Source organism: Cinclus cinclus, chromosome 4 (assembly GCF_963662255.1).
Source record: "Cinclus cinclus chromosome 4, bCinCin1.1, whole genome shotgun sequence".
Classification (NCBI taxonomy): Eukaryota; Metazoa; Chordata; class Aves; order Passeriformes; family Cinclidae; genus Cinclus; species Cinclus cinclus.
In genome coordinates this window covers 59,303,815-59,324,339 of record NC_085049.1, presented here as the reverse complement: position 1 = coordinate 59,324,339, position 20,525 = coordinate 59,303,815, and the positions used below count along the sequence as shown (strand labels likewise).

The following is a 20,525-nucleotide window of genomic DNA, read 5'->3' as shown; positions in this document are numbered from 1 at the left end:
TGGTTCCCTAAGGAAATGCATTTGATTTAATCCAATAGAAACCAAAAAGAAAGAATTACCTAGCCAGGTTGGGTGGTTGAGAATTTCAGTTCAGCTGGAGAATTTCAGTTCAGCTGGAGAAGTCTTATGATCTAGATCCCAATCTAATCAGGCTCAGAAATCACACAATAGTTGGTTTAGCAGAATCTGTAATTATGATACAACCTCTTCAGATTTTGAGCCAGTCATAACCATCATTGGTGAAACCATTAAGGGAGAACAGTCCCATACTAACCCTGGGCTGTTACAGTGTTCTCCACCCATCCAAAGCTGGAGCCAGCAGAGTCTGCAGATGGTCAGTGCATTCTGGCTCCTGTGAGCAAGAAACATGATCACATCTCTCCTTCCTAGAGCACAGCCTGCCAGCCAGGAGATCCATGTCCTTTCCTGAAATCTTCCAGTCCATTCTGGAAGACTGGACTCACTTAGCTATGCCAGGCATCATTGATATTTGGGACAGCTACTGTCATATATGCATAGTTTTTCTTCTTATCACAGGCTGGCAAGGGAAAGTGACTGGGAACATGGTAGGTGTCCAGTGCCATGCAGCTGGACCCCCTGGTTTTGTCCCAGGCTCAAATTTGTTATGTAAGCTGAACAAACATCTGACCACATATCTGGAGGGACTCAAGAACTTCACAGCAGCTGCTGCAGCAAATGACTGACATTTATGGCTTTGGAAAATAAAAACATTAATTCAGAGAAAATTCACAGAGTCATGGAATGATTTGGGTTGGAAAGTACCTTAAAGATCATCTAAATTGTCACCTAGCAGTTTGAATTATTATCCTGCAATGGGCATCTCTAAGTTTTTGTCTCGAGATCTGAGGGTGATGAGATACACATCTCATCTTGTGTTTGCCACGTCCACAGAGTCTCCTGCCAGCACTGTTACATCCTTCTTGATTCAGAATCTCTGAACAATGAGCTCTTGCTCACGAGAAGAGCTTGAGTAACATCACTAGCTGGATGGATCAACACCACCCTGTCTTCAAGCCTCAGGGAATCAGAAACTATACTATGGAGTAGAGTCATAGCAGTAGGAAATGTCTGTCTGCCCCTATGTCCCTACCATGGAGAGCAGAGAATTAGAGCTGCTTTAGTGAATGAAGTTGAAATATTGTCTCTGGAAAGATGCAGGCATGGCCACAGATTGCATTACTTGTGGTGGCTGCACTGTTGTCAGATCAGATGTGTTTTTATTGTTTTTGTGATCCCATTTTAATGGAGTTCTGCTCCAGCCATCACTCAGAAGCCCAGTCAGCCCTTAACAGCACATTTTCTCACAGGCTCAACCAGCCATAGTCAACTTTTACTGGCCCTAAGTGGATGGCAAACAAAAGGAGCCACCTAATGTGATGGAAAAGACCAAACTCCAGGAACACAAATTTAACTGGCAGAGACCAGGGCTAACTTCATTGTATTTTCTGCAGGTCTCTTGCAGCAGCTACCCACACTACCCAGCTGTGCTGGCTGAACGTCTCGGCACATTTGCCCAAGGAGTGTGTTCAGCAATCCAGAAGAGAGAATTGTGGGTCCTTCAACAATTTGCCTTAGTCCATACTCTCCCTCCTTTTACATTTTTATTTTAAAGAATTGCTCTTTTTTATAAGCAACCAATTCTTGTACCTTCCTTCCCCTGACCTCTTTGTCTTTCTGCAGTGTTCAGGTACTTCTACTGGCACCAAAGCATGTAAATATCTCTTTTAAAACCTCTAATTCTACCCCTGTCTCTAACAGGACCTCTCTAGACAGGTGTGCCATGGAGCCCAAAGCGAACTCTAGAGCAACACTGCTGAGGTGTTACTTGTAGCTACAGCCTTGCTGGCAGTTTGACACCCTGAAGAACCTTTTCAGATATTCAGACCTCTGACACAACCCTGCTCATTACAAGGAGCTGGGTAAGGGGGTTCTCTGTGCATGTCTGCAAGTCACCATCTTTCCCTCAGCCCCTGGAGTATTCCCTCAACTCCTCCACAGGGCCACTTTCACAGAGCTTCTGGAGAGGCCTTTCCCCCGTTTCTACTCCTGCCAGTGCATTGCAGCCACCCTCAGACCCAAAACAAGAGCCAGTGGCACACTTGTATGCCTCCTCAGTCAGAAACTTCTGCAGATTATTGCTGTGGTTCTTGTCCTTGGTGGTGGCACCTGGCTGCTTATCAATTTATGAGGCTGCCACTACAAAAGGCAACTTAATTGTTTCTCAGGTGTGTCTGAAAGCACAGCTGATGGGGAACCCAGCAGCAGCAATGACATTTGACCAAAGAAAGGCATTAGTGGTTATTATTTCTAATTGGCTTCACCTCAGCTTCCTCCAGTAAGATGAAACTTTGGCTTGGCTTGGCTTGGTAATCTAATGGATTCTAATGGAATGTCTCCTCTTAGAAGATAAAACCTTCTTGTCTGATTTTCTAAGGACACAAATCTTATGCAACAGTATTATGTATCCATCCATCCATCCATCCATCCATCCATCCATCCATCCATCCATCCATCCATCCATCCATCCATCCATCCCCAGAGCTACCCACCTTGGCAAAGGGACAAATACAATTGAATACCTTATTCTGTTTGAAAGATAAGCTAGGAAGAGGAGAGTCAAATTAATGCCTGCTGTTATGTGTTATATGATCTGGGACCCATTGGCAGTGACAAGGGACAGGCAAAAACCAGCAGTACTGATTGGACTTTGTGGTGACATACAAGATGACACTCCCCTGAAGTGAATCTGGAAAAAAAAAAATGTGTAGAAACCTCTAGAAGATTTGCAAATTTTGCTGTTCTTGAAGCAAGAGTATTTTCCTTTTTTTTCTCCATTCTTTCAGTCACCCAAGACCATTCACATTGGCAGTGCAGCCATTACTTGGAAATTTCCATACCTCCTCACTTGAGACGCCTTCTGTTGCACATCCCACAAATCAAGCCTACTCCTCAAAGTCTGTGTGGAGGTTCCAGGCCCACCCGCAGGGTTTCATTCTCGCACCAAACCCAGCTTGGTAAGTGGTTTCCTCTTTCTTTTATCCAAGCAAACCCATTGCCAGAGGTCAATCACTGCCTCTTTACAGACATCTGTACAATTTTTTGTTCTTGTACTAGTTCCTAGGACAATTGTACGTTCCCCTTACAGCTTCCAGACTTAACTATTTGTTTGCGTGGTGCACTGGGCTTGGCAGGGAATTTTTCTCATCTTGGCAGAGGCCTGCAGACTGAGTTTCACCAGTCTGAAAGGGTACTTGCACCACATCTCAGAAACTTGTCTTCTTCTGGGTGGAGGTGCTACTAGTGCCAACAGACATTCATGGAGCTGCCGGAATACCCAGAACAGCAGCAGCAGGGAAGGCTGTGGCCAGACCACAGCGGTGTCAGCATCCACAGCAGATTACTTTGAAGAAAAGGAAGTGAGAGAAGGAGTGATGAAGCCAGCATGGGAGGGTGGACAGCTGAGGGAAAAGTGGGACTAGGGCTCTGTATTGGCTAAAGACCCTGCCTGGTGCCTGCAAGATGGGCATGCAACCCTTTGGGTACTTTTGATGGTAGCAACATATGACACAGACGGAGGCTTGATGAGGTCTCTGTCCTCAGAGCTCCCTTCCTACCTCTGAAAGGGCTTCCTTCCCTCGCAGGGTATGGCATAAATACACGTGCCTATGGATGCATACATATCTGCCTGCCTGTTTCCCTGTGTGGAGGAACAGCACTGGGATCTCCCAAGCAAGCAGTGAACTTCAGTGGAGGGAAGTGCTGCACCTCCCGCCCGAGGCAAAAGAATTTCTACGAACTAATTCCCCAAAATGAGTGCCAAAAGATTAATGAACTTTGCTTCCCTACCACCCCTGCCAAGATATCTCCCCCTTCTTGGGGTGCTCACATGGCAGCTGGGCTCACCACAGATTGCTTTTCTGCACGTGGCCTTCCCTTGTGAGATGCTATTTGACAGAGAACTAGGTGCTAGGCAGGGAGGAAACATGAGAAAGGGCCTGGGGATCACTAGAAGTTGAACTGTCCTGGGCAGGAAGGACACCTAGGGCTGCCTTTTTGCATTTCCTTACTCTGAAAACACTCTGGCAGCCTGGGCAGAGACAGCTTTGGGAACTCTTGAAACAAGCCTTGGCAGGAGGCAGAGTTCAGGAGGTGCCAAGAGCAGCAATAAACCAAGGGGTTGAAAGCAGGATGGGGAAATCCAAGGCCAGCGATGTTGGGCCATGGGAGATCATTGGGTGGGACAGCAAGAGACACATTCCTGTGGCTGCTTCCCTCTCAAAACCAAGCCTGGCTGTAAGGACCTGGGCTGTCTGTCAGCCATCTCTTCCTACTCACACCTGCCAAGGACAACGTGGTCCCCAGCCAGAGCAGGGATCCTGCAGCATTGTAGCACAAGAAGCCTGAACTCGATGTAAAGATACAGGAGTCAGCTGAGCCTGGGGAAGGAATGTGGGCTGAAAGAAAACAAATGACCCTTAAAAAAGCTTAGACAGTTTGACTGCCACTGATACCCCAAAACCACAACATGAATGGTCTTGAACAGGAGAAGCTCCAGACTGCCTAGAGCTTCTTTTGAAACACTGCCCACTGTATTGAATCCCTACCACAGCTCCCAGGGGCAATGCCCAGCTGTGTTGCAGTTATTCTCAAGCAATTTTGCTGAGGAAGACTGAGGCCTTCTCACTCCCATGCAACAGGACTTTTCCTCTCTGTCTCTGAGCACTGCTGGGGTACGGATGGGGGCACATGCCTTAGTATTCAATTAGCAAAACTATGCAGCTCTTCATCCTTCCCAGCCATCTGGCTGGAGGGTCACATCACTATTGGAAGCCCATAGCTAAGGCAGATGTAGGAAATCCACTGAAAACAAAGGAAATATGCCAAAGAGCACCTCCAGAACCGAGTGTTTTTCCAGTTCAAAGCAAGCCAAATCTACTCTGGAATCTAGGTTTAGAGACTTATATCCCACTCCTGGGTAAATGTAATTTTTTTCAGGATTAATCCAGATGGTTATGAATGACCCTATTTACTGGGCTTCTGCTATGTCTGTGCCTCCTAAGGCTCTCTGGAAAAAGTAATAGTTTTCTGGGACACTGCCATCCATAAGATAAACTGCAGAGACAAGCATTCCTGAAAGGGGCAATTTTGGGAGCTGCCAGGGACAGGACTGTTGTGGTGGGAAATGAGTCAGCTGGACATGTCATCTGGTCTGGTCCCTGCTCTTGTCTTTGCTGCACCTGGATCTGTTTTCAGGAAACACCACTCCTGTCCCAGCGGCACCAGGACACACTGCTCTTGCCTGGAGGAGGAACCACAAAGAAACAGGGGGTGACAATGACAATCAATCTGGAAAGGGAGAGAGGTTGTGTGTAATGGACAGGTCCTGTCCTGCCCACTCCCATCCTGGGGAGAAAAGGGTGATGCTGAATGATACATGGCTCAGCTCCTGACCAGAGCCCGCAGCTTTCCAGGAAGCCCCAAGAGCTGTGTGCCCACAGGACCTCTGCCCAGAGCCAGCCCATAGCACCCAGCCAAGCCTGTTCAGTGCCTTCCTTCACCATGTAACTGTTGTGTGCTTCAGCCCACAGCCTTTCCTCCTACAATTCCACATCAAGGCCTCTTTTACTAATTAGCTGGTTGCTTTCTGCCCCATGTTTGCCCAACCCCCCCCCCCCCCCCAGCTGCCCTACATGGTTATGTCGTCTGTGCCCAGCCAGTGACCAACACACCTCCCCAGCTCATGTATGTCAGGAACTCTCTGCTGCTTACTGTGCACAGGACACAACTCAACATGACCCTGTTCCTGGTTGCAGTGGCAGCAGCAAACACAATGAAGAGGATGACAGCATTTGCATCATCTGCTGTCACTGCCTAGAAATGTTTCTCTATAGTGTGGGTAGGCAGGCTCAGTTACAGGATTGCTTAGGATTCTCATCTGCAGCAAACTCCTGCCAGGCTGCTATGTGATGGCATTAACAATCTTCAACATGAACCCTTCCACCTCTCAGGGGTTTCTACCCTGCTCTTCTTAATCTCCCATAGAACCTGGATTTTTCCTGGCTAACCTGGGTCTCTCTGCCTTGTCTTTGTATCTGCTGAAGTTACTAGGAAGATCTGATTACTGAAATCACCACTCCTTTTCTTCCTCTCCCAAATACAAATTTATTTCAATGAAGAAACACCAATTTACAGCTGAACCTCAAACCTGCAAGGAAAACAGGTGTTTTAATCCTGATGCTTTATCTGCCTCATGATTTGACAATTTTGGTTTCAACTGTACTGGAAAAGCTACCCTCAACTCTTGCCAGCATAGCCTCAACAACCTTTGGAATGTAAAACTAATGTCTCTCATATTGTATCTACTCAATTGATGCACCTTGGAAGTGCACACGGCTCCTCATTCCCCCTGCACTGCAAGAATGTGTTCAGGCCTCTTCTTTGACCAGAAGGATGTGAGTTCTTATGTCTGTAAGAAGGAACATCAAGGAGATGTGTGACAAATCTTGTCCCTTCAGGTCTCACTGAATACGACCTTCTGGTCACTGACAGTTTATACAGCAGTAAGATGGCATATCCATGGAACCCCTCCCATCTTCACACACCTCCAGTTTTGATTTGATCAAGAATCTAGATTAATCTGCATCATAATGGATTCAAAAAATAAAGAAGCTGGGTTTATTAGTAAATGTTTTCACACTGACCTCTTCCCCCAGTGCAGTTTCCTCACACAGCATCCTCTCCAGGAGGAAAGTAAGTGCACAGATGCTTCCCATGGCCCAAGCTGTGTGCAACTGAGTGGTAGGGCTAAGGACACGTTCCCTAGAAGGGTGCACACTGCCAGACAAAAGAACTGGCCAACCCAGTTGAACAGAGCAGCCTACACAAAAGAATCTCTAGATGAAGGTGTTTACAAGACCCGATTACTGGAGGTTTCAAAACAGAGGTACCCAAACACTGCAGAGCACATGGATTCTTGGCACTAGGGGGAAAGAAAAACATCTTAAATATACCTAAAGTTCACAAGAACTGTGTATATGATGAAGAACTGCATCAACTGTTAATATGCACATAGGCGATTTTCCACTGAGCAGGAAAAGAAGCAGATTGAACTTAAAGATGGGAGAAACAGTGGTCCAATGCTTGATGTGTTCCCTTTGCATCCCTCCTCATGGCAGGGAAACCCAAAAGCAAAATAAAATCCTTTGCAGGGCATTTGAAAAACACAAACACACTCTGGACCAGGAGAGGGTTTAAAGTGCACACTTTTATTTTCTATTACAAAGGCTAAAATAAGCAAGTTTGTTTTTTCTTTATTTATTTAAGAACAAAACCAAAAATGTTGTTAAAACATCTACGTATTCATCCTGATACTAGACCTTATGAAAGATACTAAGTTATTTTTTAATAGTAAAGCGTGGTATTCTTAAATTATATTAATACAAAGACATATTAAAGGACTCAAAACCATTACTACCCAGCTCAGAACTGCAGCATCCCCTTGCTATCTTTTCCTTTCACATGCTAAAAGCCATCCATTTTGACATACAGTTTCATACAAGCTAAGTAGGGTATTTTTTGGTATTTTTTTTTTTTACTTCTCCCTGTAACAGCCAAGTTAACTCCAATGCCAGTGTCATCTAAATCCCTGCCCCTGCCAAAGAATTTGTGAAAAGATTTTCACTAAGTCCTTCAGCATTTAATAGGTTTCTGCTCTGTGTGAATGTGTGTGGTTATTTTACAGGATATGAGATTTTCTTCTAATGTTATAAAATTAAAACATCACTTCCTTTATTAATAACCCTCAAATTTGATTCTGTGCTGCAGAATTTTCTTCTTCTCTCACACAAATAAATAGAGTTATCACAGGGTCTTGTGAACACACCACTAAAGCAGCCCCTACAACATGCAGTTTATCTGCTGTAGAGCTGAGCACTGAGCATTTCTGCTGAGAGCACATAATGTGCTGAAGAAAACCCTCTTGGCTTGATAAAGCAAGTCTGGGAAGTCAAGTGTGAAACTTCCTGCCTTTCACAATGTCCCTTTAAATAATATAAGTAAAGCCTTATATTAAAACTTTACTCACTAGTTAGCAGTATAATACTCTCTCATTGAGATGGGAATGCAAGGACATCCTAAAGGGTTTCAAAAATGTGAACAGGGAAACCTGTCCCATCTCAAAGTTTATACCTATCTATATAAACCCCCCCTCTCTTTTGTTATTTCCCTTTCCCTATCCCAAATAAGGCTTCATATTTAAACTGAGGATGCTGCGTTTCCTGGCCTGAGTCCTTTTCCTTTACCCTCATTTAAAAGATTCCTTCGATACCACACACATATATAATATTATATAGAGTGATATATTTAATACCTGTGTATATATGTTTCATGGGAGGGGTCACATATATACACACTAAAACAAGTCTGGTGACGAAGTACTGCAACACCACTGACCAGGTTACCATATCAGGGAAAACAAAGAGACACTTGAAGCAACCCCATGACCGTGGGCCTACCTCATCTCACTCTCACCCTCTCCCCATCTCTGCCCCAGCCCGAACCTCTGAAATCCCATTGAGCAGCTCAGCTCTCATTGCAGAGAGGGGGAGAGGGGCCAGTGACCCACTCTATAACCTAAACAAGTCATTGCATTAGAAATCATGGCTCAGCGAACACTAGCGTCACACTTGAGATGCAGGTTTGCTTTAAAAATAAAAAACACATTCCAGTGTCCCCCAATCCAGATTTCCTTCCTTGGCGTCTCTCCCCAAGAAGATCAGAACAAGATAACCCAGGAACTGATGCCTGTCTAGGAGCTGATGCCTGTCTCCTCCCATCTCTAAAGTTGACTACTTGAGCACAGGGATGACCAGGAGAAGGGACCATAGTTTCTCTCCTGAAGCTCTGAACCCCAAGGATATGAGAGCAGAGAGGAATGGGAAGATGCAGCAATGCCAAAGCACCAAGCAGTTCATGGCCAGATTGTATTTATCATGGATACAGCCCTACCAGCCCCAAGGGCACTGAGACTGCTGTCCCAGAAGACTCTGTATGAAAAAGACATCCCTGACAAAAGCTGGGAGACATGTTTGTGTTTGAGTGGATGGTGCCATCCATGCATGCAAAACTGCAGAGCACAACTGGACTGCAGAAGAGAGAAGGAGAGGGAAGCTCAGGTCAGGAGACACATTTACTGCTTACAGGATTAGACTGCCCAGAAAGGACAAGGCTGGCATTCAGAGCAGTACTGCTTCTCACTGCTGCCCCTTATGAAAGCAAAACTCCTGTCCCAGAGTTCAGCATTACTGGTTATCTCACCAAAGCACACATCAGACAGCACAAGAGCAGGCCATGGCTGGGCCCTGCTGCACCACTCACTCTCCACCACTGTCCCTGCTCTGGGTCACATCCTGGTTGCACTGTGCATCTGCAAGCTCCCTGCCCTGGCTCTGAGAGGATGGGGCTGCACCTCTGGTACTGGTAAGCGCTTCCAGCTGCCTAGCTAATCATTAGCTAAACATTGCCCATGCTGTGCAATGGTGTCCTTTTAAATGGGTCCCCACCCAGTTCTTCTGGCAGTGCAGGGAAAAACGCAGTTCCAGTAACCAGAAACACATGCCATTTAAAGAGCAAGGAAGAGCACCATTACCTCCCTTCCTCCCTCTCTTCAGGACACAAGGCAACACAGAAACACAGGCTCCTTTTGGTGACCGCCTCCCTCCTGACTGATACTGCTGTGTGGACTTCAGTGACACACGGTGTGTCATAGACTCCACTACACCTCCTAGATGGGTTCTGTTTTACTTGCACCAGTCACACCAGCAAAAAAAATCCAAACCCAAACTATCTGCCCTGAATACCTGCCACATACTGAAGAAGACATCTAAAGAGAAGTCACCAACTTGCTTTCTGAGTACAGTCAGCTGAAGTTTGAAGTCACCTACAACCTGGCTCCCTCACTGCTGCAAGCAGTTTCATTACTCAACTGTGTGTTATAAGGAGTGCAAGGTAAAAACAGCAGTTATCCTCAGCACCAGCTGATGCCTCAGGGAAATACAGACAGCTAGAGCATAAACCTAGATGTTTTAAGCTAAATCTAGTGGTTTTCCTTCTTTGCAGCACAATTCCTAGTTCTTCTGGTACCAAACTCTCAGAAGAGCAGGAGGGCTGCAGCAGAGTAAGTGGGGCTTAGTCTGCAGCACTGAGAAAAGTAACATGAAATTCATGGTCACCTTTCCACCAGATTTCATAAAATCATAGAATGGTCTGGGCTGGAAGGGACCTTAAGATCATCTAGTTTCAGTCCCCCTGCCATTTAGAAAGACACCTTCCACTAGACCACACTGCTCAGAGCTCTATCTAACCTGGCCTTGAACAGTTTCAGGGATAGGGCATCCTCAACTTTTCTGTCCCTCTCTCTCAGTTTTGTCCTCCAGACCTCTGCAGTCATGTTCTGAATTGAAAGACAGAAGAATGACACAAGTAGAAATCCTCCGATTTGCAGCCCAATATAGACTAAATTAATTCCTTTGAATGAAGGACAGTAAAAACAAAAAGATGAAATGGAAGGAGAATTTGAGGGAAAGAAGAAAAGATGGATCAAACTCAGTGAGTGTGGCGTTGCTAGCCAACAAGAATCAAATTCACAAGTTCACTCACCACTAATAAATCATCGTCTCATAATCTTAAAACAAAAGAAAAGAAAAAGTTCTCTTTGCGAGACACAGATCTCGCTCTCCCTGCTACTGCCACTTGGAAAACCCACCCCGTGTTTCTGCAGCTGACAGACTCCCCCCAGCTCATACTATACGTCATCCCGCAATAGGAAGTTGTATTTCCCGAAGTCGTCATCCCTGGGGCAGAGCAGCATGTCCTTGCGAGCTTTGGCCAGTTTCTGTTTCAGCACTTCTCTCCGGTCTAGCCACTCCGTCAGCTCATCCTGCCCATGGGCATAGCGACACTCCTCTCCATCAGGACAGGCCTTGTTCTTCTGGAACCTGCCAGCACAAAGAGTGCAGTCAGGAGGACACCCCCAGTACAGGGCTTTGAGCACCCTGTCTGGGATATTGATCAGGACCCACTGAAACATGCTGTGATCTCTCCTTTTTAAGGGTGAGCTGATTCTCCCACAAACCCGTGTGCAGGTGGGAAACACATCAAGGCTGGGAAAAAACAGAGCAGTAAAAAGAGCAGTGGCTACAATGGGATTTAGTCAAGAGCACAAAAAAATGTGAGCTGGAACTGGACCAGCAGGAACGAGAAAAAATCAATGCACAAGAGAGGAAATACCAGGTAACCAGCATGAAAGACAAGAACCTTCTTGCTAACCAAAGTGGCACTTTTAACCATCACAAGCTTTCTGAAGGCACCTTAAGGTGCTGATTCAGAGGGCATGAGACATTCAAACCATTTAATAAGGCCCCTGGAACTCCCCCGAGCACTGAGCCAAGGAGACTGCTCAGCAGCCTGAGAGCTGAGAGCATCCTGGCTATGAAGGGCACAATTGCAGAAAGGAAGCTCCCCTTTTCTAAAGACGCATGCTCAGGAATGTGTTTTTACCCCTCAGTATTGTGGCTGAGCACCTCTGTGATCCAACAGCAGCCTCACTATCACCCAAACCTGTCATCTCATCCCACTCCTCCTCCATGCAGAAGTCTCTGACAACTCTGTGAGAGGATGAGGAGGGATGACAGAGGCCCTGGGCCTGTTACCCCGGCCCTGCAGCAGCAGCACAGGAGGGAGGTGAGACCATGGTACCTCTCGCAGAGCCGGAATTCGCCCATGGGGAAGCGGTAGCTCCAGCAGCTGGAGTCACTGTCTGAGGTGAAGACCTTCTCCTTGTGCTTCTCCGACTGGATGTGCTGCTGCCATTGCTTCTTGCTGTTGCTGTTTTTCCCACAGAGCCAGCAGTGGTAGCCCATCTAACCGGTGCAGACAGGGAAAAGGGCCGGTCAGTGCAGTAACATTCACTACCACTGCCCTTCTCTGTGCTGACACTGCCTCCCCCCATCTCCTTCCAGAGCATCCTGGAAGCTCCACTCAGTCTATGACTACCCACACTTCTTGCCATATCATCTTTAGGGAATTGTGCTGACATTAAAGGGGAATAGAGGAGAAACTCTGTCAGAGTTTATCTATGTCTCAAACAGGCTTAGGGGACAGGGCAGCTCAGTTCATTGACATGGTCCCCCTGCCCCTGCTGAGGGCCCCAGTGGGGTCTCACTGCAAGGGCCCCAGGTTCACAGGCAATGCAGGACTCTTCAGCAGTACAGACCCTTACACCAGTATCACCCTTGGCATAAGGAGACACATCTGCCTCTAGTTTTCTAAGGCTTCTGTGCCAGCTCTTCTCCTAGCTTCTCCCTCTTCTGACAGGCCTGCAATGATGTTGCCAGGAGCAGGCAGGAACCCTGGAGAGAGGCTGAGCCCACGCAAAAGGGAACCTAAGGTAGACTCAGAATGACTTGAGGATTAACAAAAAAGTGATTGCAGAGACTTGCTGACCCCAGGTCTGTCTCTTCCTACTTGAGCTGTGCTGCCCCTGCTGTGCTGCTCCAAACTGTCCATTTAACCCATGTTAATACTGGCTCTGTTCCACTAGTAGTCTCTGCTAGCCACACCTGGAGCACAGGAGAGAGGCAGGCTGGCAGCACTGAGGAGGAAGAATGAAGGACAAGAGATCAGCTTATTACCATGATGTCTGCATAGTCAGTGGGCATCTGGATCTGTTTCTCCCCTTCTCGCGAGGTGAGTGGTGTTCCCTCTCCAGGCTTCCCAGGATTGTGCTTCTTTAGCCACATGTCATAGGTCTGCTGCATATCTAGTACTGCACAAAGGTGACACATGAAACCACTCAGACAACCTTCCACCCTGTGCACAAACTATGAGAAAAGGACAAATGCTGGGGGCAGCCCTTCCTCTCCTTGCCTGTGCAGCAGCACCAGACTGAAGGCCTGAGCTCCATGTCAACTCCTCAGATGAGAATCCCTGGGGAGAGGGGCAAAATTCACACCACACCACCTGACACGGGAGGGTGTCTTTTATCAGTCAAGAGGCAATTGTGACAACAGCCACACAAACTTTTCAGAAACGTGGCAAAGTGCTGCAAGATCTCTTTGGAATTCACCCCACAAGATGATTCTCCAACAGGCCTGATTCTGCTTGACCTCAGAAGACATGTCATCCAGCCAGGAAGCTAAGGCAGGGCTGGTTTCAGATCCATCTCTTCCCTGTAAGCCCAAGCTTCACCCTCAGCACTAGAGAGGGAGGAGAGCTCCTAAGCAAACTGGCCACAGGAAGCACTGCAGAGGGGAGGAAGACCTAATGATAATTTGCTCCAAGTTCAAAGCCTGCCCAGAGAACTGCAGTCAATGTCTCTCATGGCTTTTGATTTAAAAGCCACTCAGCATACTTTTGGGAAGGGAAATCTGAGGTGGGAGCTTTAACTAGACATCTGCCTTTGCAAGATCAGCTTCTGAGAGAGGCTCTGGAAACATAAATGTTTGCAGACATCAAAATGATGCTGTAAGTGTGATACATTAGTGATTTACTCCTTGCTAAATGAGTAATTGAGGAACTTGAGGCAACTGGGGATAATGGATGCAAATTCCCCCAAACTGAGACAACTCTGTCTTCTGTTTAGAGATTCACCTTTCTGCTTAGCTAACAGACCCAGACTGGTCTGATGTGCTTTAAAGGCCCCAGCAATGAAATGCTTTGAACTGCAGCAAGTAACAGTTTGACTCAGCAAAGAGAAGGACCCTTCACAGAACCATATGAACAAAAAAAACTCAGGGCAGGCCTGAAATCCTTCAGGCCTTCCAGCAGCTCCAACAGAGGTTGGTGAGTACCTGGACAATTGGCCCTTTTTTCCCAGCTTCCTGTTGATTTGAATAAACAAGGATTCCTGCCACAGAGCTGGCTGTTCAGGATATGGGTAACCCCCCAACTATCACCCAAAGATAAGCCTTCAGAATTACAGACAAGCTCCTCCACTAAGGCACTACCCATCGATGTTCTCATTCAGGATCTCAACTCCACCCCTTTGAATACAATGCCATGAGCAGGGAGTGCCACAGCCCAGGACCACGGGATATGAGCAGAAATAGGTAGGATAGCCAAGGCAGATAGAAGACAGACAAGAAAGATACAGGAGCAGCTACAGGCCAGGACTGGTGGTTTGGCACAGCTCCATACAGAGCCAGGCCTGGGACATTACAGGCAACTGGAGGGACAGTAGAGGGTGGATTCAAAAGTGATGCAGAAAGAAAGGGCAGCAGTGAAGCAATGTAAGACATAAAACTATTGTGCACTAGTCCCACAGCAAGGGACTCCAGAGATACATGCACATTTAAGAAAAGAGCAGCTGTAGACAGACTTGACCCATAATCCCACCTAAACTTATGGCAGCAGCCTTGTCTAACTCCACCTCTGTTGTCAAGAATATGTCTTAACAGACCCTCCAGATGCTCAAATGTCCTCTTCCCTCTCCCCAAAGTCTTTGGCCCACATTTTCCACACTCACTTTTATTTTCCTTCATGAAGGTCCACATGTCTCTCTCCTCAGGGCTGTGGGCAAAGGAGCAGTTGCCCACATATTGGCATTTCCTGCCATTCTGTGCATGGATACACAACTGTTAAAAGACAGAGACAAAAATTTAGCATCTGCACAATCAGTCCTTGATAGAGGGGAAAGTGGGCTTGATAACTAGCTGGGGCATTAAATTGCACATGAGAGGCTGCAAACAGGACACTACATGATTATTTATTATGATCCTTTTCCTCAGTCTCTGATGACATAAAAACGCAGGCAGTTCAGCACCTGCTGCCATGTCCACAGGTGACCAGGTGCAGGTACATGGAAACAGCAGGGAGCATCCTGGATTGACCCAATAATGTCTCCTGCTGATCAAGCTGCTGGTCCCCAAAAATGACTCATTCTCCAGCCATCTCTGAGTGGGTGAAGAGCAGCCTTATGGACTGCACACACAGCTACCAAGAGCATCATTGTCAGAGAAAATAAGAAGCTTTCTAAACATCATATTTACTGATCATCTCTTCTCCCCTGCCCTGGCACAAAAGGAGGACCTACCATAGGGTAGGGGGAAGGAGTTTTCTCCTTTCAGGGAAAAAGGAAAGGAGAGGGAGAGAGAAACTCTCTATCATCACATGTGGGGCTGGGTTTGGAGGCTGGATACCTGTAATTTTCCTCACAGCACGTGGCTTTATAGCTGAGTTCTTGGTTTTGCTTTCAAAACCCATTGTGAGCAAGTTTCATAATCTACAGCGGCACAGTCACAGCAAAGGCAGGGATAGGCTTCTCCTAAGCATCTTGCCTCTCACCCACATTGAGAAACCCTGACCTAAGGGGAGTTTTAAATTTCATTCTCAAACCCTTTGCCAGCCAAAGATGCATAAACAGTTCTTGTTACACATTAGCACAACACTGGAAACTCGCATTTGTGCATATGGTGGTTTAAATGAGTGCTGCTCCTTCTTCTGCTTCATCTTTTTGCTGGATGTTTTGCTGCCATCAGTCTCTCCTTACCTCCCATCTCAGCCATCATGTGCTTGCCTCCCTGACAGGTCTTCAAGGGAGCAGCTCTCAAAGCATTGCACCATGGTGGAAGGGAAAGGCATGGGGCACCTGGCTGTGCCAGGCATGGGGCTTACATCATATTGCTGTGGGAAGTTACGGATGGAAGGCAGTGGTCGGACTGACACCCACTTCTTCTTAGCTTTGGACATCACCAGCAGGACACGGCGCTCCTTCGTCCAACTGAAGAGAGAATAGATCAAGAGAGGCATAAGGAAGAGCAGAACAAGGGTTCTTTACCTTAGAGACCCTTAAATATTGACAGATAAGCAGATCCTCCTGTCCAGCTTGTCCCTGCACTATCTGGCTGTTCCTACACATGCACATCTGTGATGGAGAAGCCACAAGAAGGCTGTTTTAGGAGGACTTCTCCCTGTACATATATTGCCTATTTCCTGGGATACCTCTTTTCATAAAGCCACAAAAATCTCCCCCAAATCTCACATGGCATCACCACGGATTATTAAACAGCTGCATTCTACCCTTTGACACAGCCAAATCTTGTGCAATCAGATACATGAAAAACACTTGGGAATATTTTCTGCTTGAAAGGTGCAACAGAAATGCAAGTCATTACAGGTACTGCCTTATGAACAGTGCCAGGAAGTATTTATTCTCCTGCAGCTCCAGCAAGGGATCACCAGGAGATACCGTGAGCAAAAACCTCAGCTCTGTTCAGCAGCTGCACAAAGAGGTGTTATTTTTCCCATCCCAGGAAGCAATCCTCACCACCTTACTCCCTCCAGAAACTGCTGCTTCTGTCTCTTCTTCAACAAAAGTTTTACATTTACAACAGGAAGATGGACTGTGCCTTTGTGGCTTGTGTTATGGAAAGAGAAGTTCTATAAACCCTTCCATTCTATCCCAGCAGGCTGCCTGCGTGAGACAGGCCACAGTTTCCATGACCAGTGACTTCCCAGCCAGTAATTCTCTTCTGGGGGGTTTATAAGACAGATGGGGGCAAATTTTTTTAGTAAGGCCTGTAGTGTTGCGACAAGGGGTAGTGTCTTGAAACTAAAAGAGGGTGGATTCAGACAAGATATAAGGAAGGAATCTTTTATGATGAGGATGTTGAAACACTGGCAACAACCCAGAGAGGTGGTGGATGCCCCATCCCTGGAAACATTCAAGTCAGGCTGAGCAACCTGATCTACTTGAAGATATGCCTGCTCATTGTAGGATGGCTGGATTAGATGACCTTTAAAGGTCTCTCCCCATCCAAACTGTTCTATGATTCAATGCTTCTATCACACCAAACATTCTCATGGGCCCAAAGGAGTCAAGAGATGCAAACAGATATGACATGTATCACAGAGGAGCAACCAAAGCAATGAAAGAGCCAAGTGAAACTAATTTAAAAGGGACAGAGTATCTTGAATCATTGTTAATTGTGACTTGACAGACACTTGCAAACAGCTAACAGTATAAACACGTGGAGAGGAGAACTCTGTTAGTGCCCTTGGTAAGAAGAAATTATGGGAGAAAAGGTAATTGTGGGAGCTGCCTGTGCCAGGAGTAACAGTCTGCACGATGCTGGCAGCAAATACACCCAGTAAAGAGAGAAGGAAGCTGGAAAACAGCTATCTGCAATGCTTGCTATAGTGACAAACACCCCAAGCAGCAAGAGGCTGCTGGGAAACCTTACAGCCTCTTCCAAAGATGCCAAATGAAGCCCTGGAGAAGGTAGGATGAAAAATTCCTGCCTTTGAAGAGGGTGAAGAGGGGTAGAAGAAAGAGGAGGTTGAATTGCTCACCAGTGGGGGGCTTTGGCACTACAGTACTTGAGGTCTTTATCTGGCTCCACCAGCTGCCCGTTCCTCCAGCACTGGCCACACACAAATTTCATCTGGAGGTCAAAGGTGCTTGATGTGGGAGTCCGGGGAGAAGCCTGGGGAAAAGAACCACAGCCTCAGGCAAAATGAGGCAAAATGCACCCCCCAAAACTGCACAGAGATGCTGGCAGCTCCCCACACGCCTGTGTGCCAGCAACAAGCCAGATTAAATCAGCTCTCCTTTGCCAGTGTTAACTGGTGGCCTGATGAGATACCAGACAGGAGCAAGACCACTGCTTGCTTCAGCATGATTTCCTGGGCTTTGACATCTGGCCAAAAGCACAGACAGCCTGGCAGCTTCCAGCACTGACCAGGCCTGGCTGTAAAACCCCTGTAGTGTATCTCTATGTACAGACAAACTCTGTGAGATCTGCCCCAGAGCTCAATCCCCACTTCCCTTCAGGGAGGGCAATCCATGTCCCAGTCTCCCTGTGGAGAGCACTTGGTCACACAGCTGAGAGAGCCCCCTTGGGAGGACGCTGGACCATATCACAATGCAGAACCCAAAACTCCTGCTTTTGGACCAAGAACCTCGTGTCACATCTAACATTTGACATAATGGAGTCAGAGCTGGGTCCTCTTGTTGATATCCTTCCAAATCTTTTCTGGGCAGGTTTCCATCTCTCACAATTCCTCTCCACTGGGTTTCACAAGTAATTAAATCACAGTCTCCGGACAGTGGTACAATGCATATATTTTGTAACTTCCCAGCCATTGCTCTTATTGCCCCCACCCTACCTGAGAAGGCTGGTTTGGGATTATGACTAACAGATTGTGGAGAAGCTAAAAAAAAAAAAAGGAGCCAATTTCATATCACTGCTTCCTCATGTTTTCTGAACAAATCTCTGGAAAACCGTTTGCATCCTGCATCACCACTGGAAGAACATGAGGCTGGTGTCTCCAGTTCATTTCCAAACCAAAAAACAAACCTGACTGAATGCCAGTGGCCCTGGGCATGTGAGACTACAGGAGAACACCCTGGTCATCAAGCTGACCAGGAAGCACAAAGGTCATGCACCAGCAAAACAATTCTCTGACTTTCAGCCACATCAGCAGCCTGTCCCACCTGCCATGCCTTGACTTTAACCCCAAGCATCTCACAATAACCAGACCTGTAAGCTGTGTCCCTGAAAAGCAGGTTTCTGCCAGCAATTGATTAGCAGCAGCATGGAGCCTAGCTGCATCCCTCAGTGAAGGGAAAACAGCAAGCACAGGCAACAGAGAATCAAAGCATTTCCCAGGAGATGTCACATCAGCTATCAACTACTATTCTGCATCCTCCAGACCCAGTCTTTTAGAGAACCAGAGCTGACATATAAAGGGTCCTCTGCCACTGTGAAAAGCTGACTGGGGAGCTGATCTTGCCTGTGCTGCCTACAGGAGGCCATCAGTTCTCTGATGTCCCAGAAAAAGGATGCTCCAAGAGAACCAGCATCTCTTTTGAAAAGTAACAGCAATTCTGGCCTACTTGTCTGTGAGAATGACCGTTCTGGTGGCTCCCCAGCACGACTCGTTCATCACTTGCTGTTAGCTGTGACCTGTGCTGGTGACCACCAAGAACACATCAAAGTGGCTGGCTGTGGGATGAGTGGAGTTGAGATCTGGGCTACCATGGAAGGCACTAAGGTGCCTCCCTCTCAGATATGTGGCCTTCGAACAACAGCTTTAATCTCTACTTGGTCTCCAAAGGAAATTCCACTATAGCTTACTATTGACCTGTCAAACCTATAGGTCTGTGGTAACAAAATGGCAGTGTCGGCATATTCCCTTTTATCAATCCCATGCTATCCTCCTGGTGACATATCTCTCAGCATAGCCAGGAAGCTTTGTTACTGACCCAGCAAAACTAAACACTGAGTGTCTCCAGAAGGGACAAGAGATCAGAGAGAAAGAAAATATCTCTCAAGTAGTTCTGGTAATCTGACCTGCTTTTTCCACAAATTCTTAACCAAAAGAAGCCCCATGTATTTCTTCATATGAGTCATGCAAACTGCTGGTCAATCCAGCAGGCATATATGCTCCCAGGGGATTAGGGTCCAAGCAAAAAATCAAAGCAGCTGCTGTTAATGCTACATGACTGTATTTGTAAAGGCAAGACACATACCTGGCAAGCTGCTGATAACCAACAGCATGAAAATTTTATCACACGAGGCTCTAGCAGACGAAGCCAGGCAAAAGTGCCGTGGGCTATGGCACCACCCCTTGCTATGAAGCCAGACACTATAATGCTGACACCATGGCAACCAAATAAATACAATCTCTGGCACGACAGCTCTCCACTTCAGGCTCTGCAGAAAGCAACAGACCTTGCATGGCCACTCATGTCTCCCAGCTTCAGGAACTCCTCTCAGTGATACTGAAATGTTCTCTGGAGGAGCCACATGCCTCAGAGGACTATATGAGGATTTAGGTTACTCAGACACCTGAGTGAGCAGTACTTAGGTGCAAGTACTCCTTAATGGATATTTGTTTCCTCTTCATGCTTAAACTGATAATTCTGGCATCAGGTTTCATGGGGGTTCTGGTGCTGGCTAGGGGAATAAAAACAGCTCGTGAAAATCAGAAAAAAATGAGGTCTACAACCCCACAGTTTGCAGGGATATGATGAGAGGTCAGCTCCATACAGCAGCCCCTCCTGCTGACTGACTCTTCCATCTGTGGCCACTGGGTTTACTCCTGCAGCAGCTGCTGTGAGGCCAAATTTGTGGGCTGAAGTGCAAGACTCCTGGCAGGTGCTTGGCAAGCACTGTATCTTCATTTTTCATTTCTTGCTAAGCCTCCTGACCTTCACTGTCACAGCTACTGGGCCCCTGCATGCTGCCTGCCTCTTTTCTCCACAACTGGACAGCCCTGGGAGCTGAGTCCAGCTGGCAGCTGTGACAAAACTGCAGCAAAATCCCCGAGAACAACTTTGCTTCCGCTGACCAGAGGGCACTGGAGTGAGAGTGGATCACACAGGATGGTGGGAAGGAGGGGTCTGTTTTTACAGCACTCCTGGGAAGTTGTCTTTGCCAGGCAGCCAACTTTGAAAGTTGGAAGGACACTGAGAAAACTCTGAGTCACATTAGCCTGCTTGGACA

General features: G+C 46.9%; 1 protein-coding gene across 3 annotated transcripts in view; it reads right to left on the bottom strand.

Annotated features, from left to right (window-relative positions):
• Positions 1 to 7,265: 7,265 nt before the first annotated feature.
• The window catches only part of ZC3H7B (zinc finger CCCH-type containing 7B), a 46,328-nt gene continuing 33,068 nt past the window's right edge, over positions 7,266 to 20,525 (bottom strand). For all 3 annotated transcript variants that reach the window (XM_062492222.1, XM_062492224.1, XM_062492223.1), the window contains exons 18-23: positions 17,368 to 17,501; positions 15,691 to 15,796; positions 14,543 to 14,651; positions 12,711 to 12,844; positions 11,776 to 11,939; positions 7,266 to 11,015 (exon numbers count right to left, since the gene is read on the bottom strand). In XM_062492222.1, coding sequence (XP_062348206.1) covers positions 10,823 to 11,015; positions 11,776 to 11,939; positions 12,711 to 12,844; positions 14,543 to 14,651; positions 15,691 to 15,796; positions 17,368 to 17,501 — 840 coding nt within the window. In that variant the 3' untranslated portion in view covers positions 7,266 to 10,822. The remainder of the gene's footprint in view (positions 11,016 to 11,775; positions 11,940 to 12,710; positions 12,845 to 14,542; positions 14,652 to 15,690; positions 15,797 to 17,367; positions 17,502 to 20,525) is intronic.